Source organism: Vanessa tameamea, chromosome 2 (assembly GCF_037043105.1).
Source record: "Vanessa tameamea isolate UH-Manoa-2023 chromosome 2, ilVanTame1 primary haplotype, whole genome shotgun sequence".
Lineage (NCBI taxonomy): Eukaryota > Metazoa > Arthropoda > Insecta > Lepidoptera > Nymphalidae > Vanessa > Vanessa tameamea.
In genome coordinates this window covers 9,365,673-9,378,633 of record NC_087310.1, presented here as the reverse complement: position 1 = coordinate 9,378,633, position 12,961 = coordinate 9,365,673, and the positions used below count along the sequence as shown (strand labels likewise).

General features: G+C 30.5%; 1 protein-coding gene across 1 annotated transcript; it reads right to left on the bottom strand.

The window, feature by feature from the left end:
• Positions 1 to 1,138: 1,138 nt before the first annotated feature.
• On the bottom strand, positions 1,139 to 12,324 carry LOC113394668 (tsukushi). The gene is made up of 5 exons (XM_026632067.2): positions 11,982 to 12,324; positions 4,817 to 5,000; positions 2,985 to 3,543; positions 2,686 to 2,765; positions 1,139 to 2,422 (listed from the first exon to the last, which is right to left on the bottom strand). Exons 1-5 carry the CDS (start codon positions 11,987 to 11,989, stop codon positions 2,219 to 2,221), a joined length of 1,035 nt encoding a protein of 344 aa, XP_026487852.2. The 5' UTR covers positions 11,990 to 12,324; the 3' UTR covers positions 1,139 to 2,218.
• Between the last annotated feature and the right edge of the window lie 637 nt (positions 12,325 to 12,961).

Sequence of the window (12,961 nt, the reverse complement as noted above, 5' to 3'; positions counted from 1 at the left end):
TGATTACGAAGTTTTTACAAATATATGTAAAAACTTCTATATATATTGTCTATACTTTCACTCTGTTGCAGTCTTATTCACTTACACGGAAAAAAGCGGAGCGTTATTCCGATGCGTGAAAAGAGCGTTTTCACGTTTAACGTATGACACCCCAGCCTAAACGTAAAAAGATGAACCTTTATATAAAAACATTTTATTAAATAAAACATTGTTTGGTAATATTTCAAAGATTTAATCTGTTAATATTTTTATATCACAGTGCATTAGATAGTTTAAATTCATGTTCTTATATTTTATATAAAAATATATTTTTAATTATAAACGTAAAAATAATCACTTAAACTAAAAACTCACAATACAATTAACGCCATTGAAACGAAGTTGAAATAAACCTTTCCACAATACTGTGCAAAGTTTATTTCAACTTAAATACAATAACGATATCCACTCCAAATCCGCATACGCGACGTTAAGACTAAAAATCATACAGTGCGTATTTAGCCTTATTAACATCATTCATTATATTTGGCAATATCGTTGTAAATACACTGATACTCTATCAAACGTTTCGCTTAAATCTCTTTAGGCTACATTTAAAGGAAAACATTTGCATTTAATATTTTGCAACCATATAAATATAGAATTATTTTTATATATTTTTTAAGAATATAAGCTACACTATAAATACATTTTTATAGTGTAGCTTATATTCTTAAAGAATAAATTATAAAATAGTTGCCCAATAATTTAATGTTTTTTATTTCTTTAAAAAATAGTAAATCTAATCAGCCTTTCGAAGCCTCCTATCGTATTCTAATATTATGTAATGTACCAATGTGTGTAACCGTAGAATCACTGTAAGAGTAATTTTAAAGTATGTGATCAACACCATAGGTACCTACTATACATACGCTTAGTATTACGTAGGTTTTATTATTGGATTAGTTGATAAAAAACAAATTCATGCTTACATTTCTACTTATTCTAAATTTAACTTCATGTAAAAGGACAGTTACCTGAAATAAATACAAAATATGTCAATTTATTATTAATTTGCATTATATAGTCCAGTTAAAACATGGTTTTTAACGTTTAAGGCGATTTGTTCTCGGAAACGTGAAAACGATTTTAACTCTTCATTTGCATGTAACTTCAAATTTGCAATAATTGTCGGAAATTCTATAAAATTGATATCTCCAAAACCTCGTAAATCTTCTATTTTTTTACAATGTTTGAACCATGCACCTATAAAAAAATACTCGTGCATATTAAAGTACTTAGGTACATGAAATTCTGTGTCGAAACATAAGATTTATTGCATAAAATAAAAAGGCTTATTGAACTTACTGCCTTGTAAAATGTTTATACATATCGTAGTGTCGTCAATAACTCATAACAATTTCAAATTCAAAAATTTCGGTTTCAAAGCCGAAGGCTCATAAATTTATTATTAATTAGTTTTCATCCCAGTCCAAAGAAACAAACAACCAAGCGGCCGCATTGTGATTAATTTAAGCAAAGCGCTTCTACTTATACCCTCTTAAGTTTAGTGCTGTTATATGTAGTGATTCGAAACGTAGTGGAATAATTTTCCCACCAAAGGTAGTAATTAATTAATACGGAACTATCAAGGATTTTCGTAGTTTCTTTGGATAAAGAATTTATATTGCAATAATCCATCCTTTTATAATTTTTTTCTAGAAATGTGTCTTTTAGTCGTAATTAAGAAAAATATAAATAATTAAGAATTTTAGAGATTTTTAAGATATCAATCATACAGTAGAAGCAGAAAATCGGCACCCAAATCTTCTTTCCGCTCTTTAAGATTAGAATTTTTTTCAACTCTCTGAGAAATAATTAGCCTTTGGTAGTCTATATTGCCTGGACTATTCGGCCTTACAGTAAATTTATTGTAACTTATGTATAAATGAAATTTATTAGCTTATATTACTAAGCGGTGGTTACTAAAAATCGCGATTCGTATTAATAACAAAGCGCATAAAGTAAATCTATACATTGTAAAAAAAGCTTATTCCTAAAATATATCTTCCAAAGATGTACCTTTATTACCAAGACTTTTCTTTGGCTTCGGCTAAATGATAAATGTAGCATAACATATGCCTGAGATCTACGGTCCCTATTTTTAGACTTAGTCAAGGCAATCCCAATAACTTGCATTCCCATTAAAAACAAAAATGTTAACTAAAACACCGGAAGCCTATGATACGTCATTAAGAAGTATAGCAGTTGCATTTTTGTCGTCACTTGGTGGAACCTTCTTGACCTCCTTGGTAGTTCTCTTCGTCTGAGCAACGTTATGTCGGTGCATAATGTATAACAATAAGACGAAACCGACTAGAAACCCAGCGAGACCGCCACCGATAGTCATCCATGTGCGACGAGACGTTTTTACAGTTTGTACCTGAAAATAAAAAAATATGTAAAATAACAGAAACCAAGAGAAGAAGTATACAGTAACTAGTGAATAATTAGCGTTCGTGTCGAATGTAAACTTGAATCGATTGTAAAGATGTTAATTTTATGTAACTCACTCAAGCCACCGTTCCTCAAAATTGACTTTTTGGGACTCCTTGAAGCCACCGCTTCGTTTAATTTTTATCATATTCAATCATTACAAAATTACGACAAATTCTTCTTACGTCCTAAAATTTACTGTTTACTTACCTCAGTATATTCCATTCGGCATTGGTTGAAAGTGGCGTTGAGATTTTGTGGTATATCTATTCTAGGACAATTCTCGTATTCTGTAAGAGAAATTTTAAAATGATATTTGAAAGTCAAAATACTATAATAATTTGGTTTTACATGAGATGTCACAACGAGTTGCGAGATTGAATTATTTTACATTTTATGTTGTGCTTGGGATTAAATATTTCTGCAAGTTAACTGGGATACTCGTTTATTAATGGTCACATATCCTTTACTTATACCCACTCATAAACTAATAATAATCATAATCTTACCTCTAGAATTAAGTTTCGTGTAATCACCCAATTGAAAATATATTCCTTTTTCTTGGAACCACATGACACTTAATTTCATATCGCAAAGTTTTATTTGGTTGATAGACTCCGTTAAATCTACTTTCGCAAGTTTGCACATCCCACTAAAAGATTGTGCATCTAAAGACTTCAATGGATTGTGGGAAATGTTATAAAATGTCATTTGTGGAAGTATGCCCAAGTCCGGCATCACTTCTAACTTACAATCAGATAAATCCAAAAGATCCAAGGGAGCCCTTATAGGTTTGCTTATCTCCATACTACTTAAGCTTCCTTGGCTTAATGGATTGCCATTTAAATATAGCTTTCGTAATGATGGCAAGTGAAATATAGTTTCTGAAAGTTGGAGTATGACATTATTCGAAAGGTCGAGGGTCTGTAGATATGTCAAATACGAAAATGCGTCCTTGTCGATTGAATAGATTTGATTTTCGGACAGATACAAGTATTTGATACTTGTATAGTACGATAGCGTGTCTGCATGAACTTCTTTCAATTTATTATCGCTGAAGTCGAGAATCTGTAACAAAAAAGAGAAACTGTACCGAGACACAATTAAAAGATTAAAATTGCTAATTTATGCTATTTTATATTATGAATGAACATTACATACATTTGTGATTCCAGAGATGTATTTCTAAATATTAATAATTCGTTTATTCTTGAGACAAAATTATAAAATAACAACTGCCATACTTCTTAACTTACTATTTTACGTGTCTCTAAAACTAAATTTAACAAAATCCTTTCTCAGTGGGTATGTTGTGGGAAAGGGACTTATTTACTTTATCTAAATCTATCATATAGTATATATTTACTGCTATAAGTTTTCGATATAAATCCGAAAAAAAATGAAAATAGGTCCCATAATTCATAATAAAAAATAAAAAAGGCATATTCCGAAAAATAAAACTTGTCAACATTTATACTTTTTAAAATTATGAGAACGTAGCAGCCAATTAAACTTTTGTGTTAGATAAAAACACGGATAAGATAATTATTTCTAGATTAGGTATACTGACTTTTGTTTATATATATATATTTATATCATCTAGATAATACACAAGTATGTGATAGGTGATATTATTGAGTAAATAATGATCAATGCTAATTGCAAATAACATTAAAATACTTTTGCTACGTACGTAAACACTCAGAGAGTATTATTAGAGATAATACTATTATTTATTTATTATGTAAAATCATTTAAAAGCAAAAACTATAATACTTTGATACATTAATAAATAAATCTTTAGAATCTGCAGTTTCGTAACACTTAGAATAATCTATACTAATCTGTTTGTTGCTCTTTCACGACCCAACGTCTTAACCGAATTTGATGTAATTTGGTATGAAGCGAGCTTGAACTCCAAAGAAGGACATAGACTTATTATGCCTTATACCTGACGACCAACCCCTAAAATACGAGTGAAGCCGCTGGCGATAGTGCAATTACGTTGATGAACGGATATTAGTATTAATACTATTTTACACGAAACCAAATTAAAGCGGCATTGCAATGAGTGTATATTATGATTTATTTATAAAAAAATATATATTTGACTCCTTTTAGTGATAATTGATTTGCCTTGGTACTCAATTTTACTGTCAAAACAGTCAATGTAGATATTATATTATTTTGTTCTGGTTTAAAGGACGATACATCGTATTAGCTCATATGAGTATAAGGTTTACCTTAATCACTGTAAACTCTAAATAAATGTGATTGCTTCACATTTGATAGTAAATTTGTTAAAAATTGGCATTTATGTTATATTATTAATTGAGCAAACCTCTATTCCTCCTTTAAGACTCGGTATTTTGGTAAGTCGCAATCCAGCGCAATGCGCTCCATACATATCGTATGCGTATTCGTAGGTACATCGAGTCGGCAGTGATTGCAACGCTTTAATATCCGTCATCTCTTTAGTGTAACAAGTTTTAACTACCAGCAGAAGGAAGAAGCAACAGCGATATCTGAAACAGACAAAACAGCGACTGAAATAAAATTTACAATGTAATCTTTATAAATCTATACTAATATTACATAAGTAACTGTCCGTTATCTCTTGAAATTTGGTATGGGGGTTATTTGATGCCGAGGAAGGACTTTTTTTTTAATTCAACTCTCGAGGGGGTAAAATGAGCGGTGACGGTTTGTGTGCAATATATAAACACTTATAAAATTCGTGCGGGTAAACCTGCATGTATAGCTAACATAGATGATATACGGAAATATTTTAATTTATCAATAAAAATTCAGAAGACTTTTGCATCTTCTTTCGCCTTAACAAACACAAAAGTTAGAGCCCTGGATATCAAATTCTACAATTTCAGAACGAGTCTATAAATAACCTCCTCGGTGGAAGAAATGAGCAGCATATTTTTTTAAAGTACTCTGACTCTAATCGATGTGACGTGAACGTTAATTGACTAGATCCCATCGATATGAACTTTAATCCCTATCATTATGTAACATTAGGGAATCATATAGCGGAATAGCCAGCACTCTTAACTTACAATAATGTAGATACAAGAGTCAAATAAATCCAAACCGTTTTTTGACATAATCACGATTATATAACTACGAGAATATTCAAACTATAAAATCAAAATTAAAATATACTATTGAATCGTCATTTTACAACCTATATTAAATGAAGCTACCACCGGCTCGGGATATAGATTATAACCAAAAGAACCGGCAAGAAACTCAGTAGTTACTCTTTTTCAACATTTAGTTTCAAAATACAAAATTATGTTGGTTAAATACATGTATATTATACATAATTATACATGTATATAATATATCCTGCATGGAAGACAACAAATATTTAAGTACGTAAAAAATGTAAATGTGAAGGATTTAAATTGGGACCTTTGTAGTAACGTGTTTAAAGTTTCACATCTACGTAGAAAAGGCTCTGCATCCCATAATTATTTACTAAATTTTTCCCAAACTGTGAATTAAGTAACTATTAATAAATAATGTGAAAATATATATTATACTAGGATAGTTCTTCATAATGGTAGTTGACATATACCTAAATTAATAAAATTTAAATATATATTTGTAAGCAAATATATGTTTCGATTAGGATACCACACATTAGGTTGTTTACTGATGTGCATCTTCACTGTACTTTATCTTAGTGCATATAAGTCTATTAATTTAATGTTATCAAAGAGAATCCTTCAAAAGTATATTTATTTTCTCTTAGGGTTATCGTGCCTCAACCTTTGTACCGTTATTCCAATCGATAAGGAAGAATTTCAAAAGAAGTTTATATAATTAGATGAGATAACTGGCAATGACTGTTTGTCTTTGAGAAATAATAATTTGTCTCTCTTGTAGAAATATTTCATTTCCACAAATAAAACTCTTTTACAGTATGTTTAACTAGTTTATATATAAAATGACCGTTACTGTACCATTCAAATAGATTTAATATTTTTAATAGTTTTCAGTCACTTTGTTAAACAAAGTTCAACCAAAATAAGGTATCTCACGAACGAATTGGATTACAATAACTTACTTTACTAAAAATTGTGTTCCGAAACTCAAAAAGATATGTTCTGGGTATAAGCGTATCATTAAGTACGTACAATGTTTACAATGCGTGTCTATGATAAAATTGACGCGTGATCTATCGGTATCGCCTGCTCTAGTTGTTTTTACATTGCATAAGTCAGAGAATATGACCGTATTTCGAATTCCAGCAAAGAACTCGGTTATATTTTGTCAATATTAAGACTGATGACTTGTAAGTTAGCAAGTTCACATTCAAATACTCAGAAGCCCAGAATATGGATGCGACTTAAACACCCAATCCGGCAGTGTTACACTCTCGTGCTTCGAAATGCCGTTGGTCCCGAAATATATCTGTTCATGCTAAATTGTGGTGCTATCAAAATCAAGAGTGCATGTTGCAAATGCATGCAATCTCAATTCCGTTCACTCTATTGAGTAATCTCTAAAGATTTTTCCTCGGTCTAACTTAAACCTGAAAACTGTGGCAACTGATCTATTACAATATTATAAACAACAAAATTACATTCTGTTTCGTTCTCTATTTCGTTTACAGTTTTACATTATAGGCTAATTTTGTTGACATAACATGAACTGTACAACTATTAGATGTAGTCACTACCATAATTTTATGAGACTTTCGTGTCAATCTCATTGTTGGTTGAATGTAATCAGGCAGCTGTAAATCTAGTATTCTTATCAGTTGACTCAAATTCAGGGCCGGATTTACCATATGGCTTTTTGGGCTTCAGCCCAGGGCCCCATGAATTTAAGGGGGCCTAAGCTAAGTCAAGTCAAAATCAAAAATAGACGATAATGCGAAAGAATCCATAATTTTATTAAATTAAACAGATCGTATGGTTTGCAACCCTGCGAGTCCTGCAATTAATCATACGCATTCAATTAATTTAATTCAAGTCTACGTTCAGATATGTCTTAGGTGGGGCCCTAAGTAGTGTTAGCCCAGGGCCCCCTAAACTTACGGTCCGGCCCTGCTGAAATTACTGATACAAACTAAAATTTTAGTACATAAATTTACGAAAACTCGAGTCTATTTCAAAGATAAAATATTAATAATGTTTTTAAATAGGCTATCACAGATGTGCCTACATCAAGTCGGATCTCATTAGCGCATCAGTTATTTGCACTGCCTACATAGATAAAAAGCAGTGCAAGCAGGTAATTAAGATCCTGTCACAAAATTGAAGTTAATTATATACTTATTTTTATTCAAAATATGTTACCATGAGAAGACCAAGGAAATATTTTTGTTATGTCCATGTAACGAAAAATCTGACTAAAGGCTGATACGACCAGTACTTGAATGACCCATTGCTTGATAAAGGCCTTCTAGTCTCTTGAAGACAAGGTTTTTTTACTTTAAATAAACAGATCTCCAAAGCAATGTGGTCTGTACCTTTAGTGCATCTTTCCTTTATTTTGATTGAGTTTGGTAGTATGGTGTGGCTGTTGTTGAGTAGGTTTGGAGAAAATTTCAATACGTTGCCACAGTACTGGTAGGCGTATACACTTACACGTTTTCCAACACCATCGACCACAATACAAATTTATTGAAAACTAAAACACATGGGATCTCAGGCGTGAGTGAACCCTTAATCTTCACAATGAATTACATATTCTAGCAGTCAAACATTCATTGATTTTATTTAAAACATTAAATGTTTAAACATTTTAACATTTATTCATTTCCAAGATTAAATTATTACTTTCTTAATTAATGTCAAATAGAACTGATAGTTCCCACGTTACAATCATAAATTAAACAATGACGATGTCAATTATATCTTAGAATAGAGAAACTATAATTTAAACCACTATATATATATTTAGATAAACGTATGACGGACACGTTTAAAAACATTTCCTGAAAACATATGGTATTTACGGTGCGCATACACCGCACCTATAATTTTCCTAGTCATGTGGTGACAATGTAAAACAACTTAGTTACTCAGTAGTTACTCCTAATGTCGGTACATATAATGAAAATAATTGAAGTTAAATTAATAGCAAATTAGCCAGTCCAAAGTAATGCAATAACAACTCGCGGTACATAATGAGAGTCATCCTCGTGATGCGACAATGGAACGGCCATCTTCCCGCCTTTTATACGTTGACTAAGTATGAAATATTTTAAGTGTCCTCCATTTTCTTTCAGGAAAAATATTTGATTGTACGTTAACCTTTATAAATTTAAATATTTATTAATGTATAAAATATCACGCGTGGTTGAAAATTGCTAATTTTTTTAAACACTATATTCGACATTTTTCTGTTATAATTCTTTGAAATAATTTTTGATGCATACATCCACTGTTCTTGTTATAATTACTAAAATAATTCAATCGATATTTTTATTTTTCTGTCAGTAGGTATTATACGCCATACGGAAAAACGTAGCGTGTTTTGTAATTATTTTAAAAATGTTTATTGTATGATTCACATAGATATGGGTTTGTTTTAATCTTTAAAAAGATTCATGATTAATTTATTTGTATCTGTAATTGTTTAAATGACGACGAAACGATGTTTGAAGTATAAATAATAATTATAATATTTACTCAATTATATTACTAATTTTAGAAATATATGCAAAACACAACAACAACATGATACTTGGGGGTTTGACATATTATTGTTTACATAAAGGCTTATATATAATACTATATGGTCTGTTTCTATAAAGACTTTTTTATACATATGCTATTTAACGATGGCCGAACGTCAGTTTCTTCCTACCTATAGTAACAGCAAGAAAACTGATAAATTAATGTCACATTTTAATTTAACGAAGTCTAATACAATAATATATGAAAAAGAAAATTTGCTTTTTAATTTTTTTTTTACGAAGTATTCCCTTAGAAAACAATCAAGATGATAAAGTGCATGAATTTCATAATATTTTCAGTAATTGACCATGCCCTAAATAACGTCGATAGAGATACCTACTCCATCAGCCTATCACTATTTGCGCGTTTGACGATAAATGTTCCAAGGTTAAGAAAATATTTTCTTTAAATTACTTATTTTATGAAAAACTAAACAAATATATCACTTTAGACTCCGAAAAATTGTACAATGACTTTTGTTACTATGTAAATGTTATCGTTATTGCGTATAAAATAATTTATCGACTTTTATCAGATCTACATAATATAGGCGTCACTATGTTTTATGTATATCTTGAAAACTGACTTATTTGAAAGATCTATCAATAACCTAAATATATGAGTGACCTAAAAAACCATGAAAACATTGAATTCTGGCGAATTACAAAGTCTTAAGAATTACAAGTCGGCTTAGTGTGTTGCGAAGTTGTTTCGTATAGGGGTTCCTTCTTAATTGGTAGAGGTCAAACCAATTTCTTTAATTATTGTTGACTTGGACTCCTTGGCTCTTATTAACCGTCGCTTCGCAGAAATGTACTCGCAATAAGTAACTCCTTACGATGGAGTCAACGCTTTAAATATACCGTATTTTCAATGTCCAGTAAAATAATTTAAAGTAGACAAAGGTATTTTTTACGAAAAATACTTCTGGAATCGTTTGATTCCACGGGGCTATTGAACGGAAGCTGTATACTTATTGTGTGGGACACTCCTGCGCATCGTGCGTGGCGGCCCCAATTGTCTGATTGATCTTTATGATGTGTCCACGCCCCTGACAATGTTAATCGAAAGAAAAATAGATATATATCACAGTAGATACTGTGTAATGTATTTATATGTAGATAGTCTTAGTATATCATCGATCTGATATTTATCTATAGTAGGTACCTATACCTACTCGTATTACAAATTGTAACCAAAATTGTATTGGCAATATACATTTCTTTTTTAATTATATAAAAAAATTGAAATATTGCGACATACAGAGAATCAAGTCTTCTAGAAATCTTAGTATATGGTTGACTTTTTAAGTTATTATTATTACTTTACTACCTAAATATGTATAAGAAATATCTTTAAACTTGTTCTTAAATGTTTTGTATTAATTTATTACTGTAGTCATTATAATTAATTAATATGTATACTGCGTACAATTTGTGTTTACCAATCAACCCTATGCCCACCCTCGACAATGACTTGTGATAAAGACAATTAATCTAAGACAATATTTATAAAACAATTAGAGAATGTGATTTTGTTTATGTGTTTGTTTTATCACATCGCGTTTGAACATACTAAGTAAATACTATACTTTAATCATTTTATTTTATTATACTTTCAGGTCCATTATGAAAAGTTATAGAAGCCTATAGCGACAGTCAAAAATAAAAAGATGACTTTTGCTTTCAAATTCATGAGAATCAATTTCCGGTTAAGAAACATTACAATAATGACGCACTAATATGTATTATCAAAATTGGTCGAGACAATTTTGACTATTTTTTTCATTTCTTTGTTCATAGGGAATTGGTTCGCCCGCCCGTCCAATTAAATCACCTGCATAAATAAAAACTAAACATTGTTTCAATTAACAAAATACAAGCAATCTTTCACGTTCCAAATTACTCGATTTGCCTACTGAAAGAATTGAATTTTATCAGTCAAAACAAAGATAACGTTGATTCATTTTAGTTTTCTATGAAAAAAATTGGTTCGATAAAATGACTAATCTTTAAAGCAGTGCGTATAACTTTGTCTCTTGTACTACTAGAGATTGTCCATGTTTGATTAATTTTAAATGTCAGGAGCTCTATAGTTGCACTTGGTCCAGGTTTGTGAAAATTGCCTCGCCAGAGAGACTGACTAGACTTTTTCTAAATACAGTCCTAAAATAATTAACAATATTTACAAAATGTTCTCTTGTCAAATTCGGTAATCTATTATAATAACTATTTTAAACGAATAAGTGAAAATTCATTATAGGTACATATTTTCTAGCTAACCAATAAATTTCCTTAGTTTAAATTTACAAATCACTCGTTTTATTTAAACGTGACTTAATAAACGTACCTCATCAATGAAATTAATGTGAATATTGGTGATTCAATTTAACGATTGACAGTTAGAGATATAGCTATAATGTATTATTTTCGTTGAATTATACGCTATTTAATAAGACACATATTTTGTTTGGTGATAGAAAATCGTAATCTGCAATTGCGTCCCATCAAATCAAAAAAAAAAAAATTTTTTTAAGTCCAAGGTGATGACGACATTTCGATATTATTTTCATATACACAATTTCGAGCTGAGCAAGAAACAGTCACAGAAAATCCCTACAATTATCTTTATGCTGATGTGTTCTTGTCAGAACAAAAAAAACTATAACTGAAACATGATAATCTCAGGCTTTGCACCCTGTGTGGGTTCACAGTCCACCAAATGATATATATTTAAATAATGCTAATGTATGTATGTGATATATAAATATAATATTTAATTTTTCATAAACTGAAGTACCTGAACATTTTGATATGATTACTCTTAATCCAATTTCATCGAATATCGAACTCTGAAGTCAACAGCACCAACATTTACGGTTAAGACTGTTTCAAACACTCTTGTAACCACTGATTTATCACATACACTTCCCAACGCTGCAATCAGCAACGGAAGGCGTTCGTTGAATTGATTCAATTATTCCACTCCTGCGCAATGACTGCACTCCTTATTCATGGAGATGTTTTTCCCTCGGAGGATCAAATGATACTGTCGCGGTAATCTTTTATCAGCGTTTGTCCTTCTATAGCCCAATATCTACTCGAGTTAGCTTGAGACAATGGATACGCGAACAATCGCCGCTGCCGAATATCTAGTGTAATGGAAGAGCTCCTATCAAAATGCTCCGATTGGTTAAATGATTATATATATTCTTGAAGTGTATTCACGATAAGTAAATGACTGTCTTTGTTTGGAACATTAATTAACTATAATAATTGAATATCGTATTTTGCAATTACAATCTTATTAGTTAATTAGGCTTCTTTTTTAATTACTTAATATTTGTTATACCTATAAACTACATACTTTCGAAAAATGATTCAGTAAGTTTTGAATGAATACTAATAGTATTTAGACTAATTAGCTCGTTGGATTTGTATATCTTACTTACACACACTTACACATCTTTTAATGAAAAAGGAGACGACGATATTTTTAATGAATTGGATAACGAATTTAATTTCGTATTAGTATGAAATTCCTTTTGCCACGCTTGAAAACATGAACTTAAGATGTTTTTTCCATTTGACAATGAAGAAATTGTATCATAAACTTAACTTATATCAGTGAATCCAGTTGAATACTTTTATAGGGCTTTAACGAGGGCCTACGTGTTAGAAACACTCAAAACAATGTTTTTTGTTTAAAAAAATCTCAGTTGGCTGCAATAAGAACGCATTTGCACAGATTTTCTATATTTATTTCACAATTTCGCTATT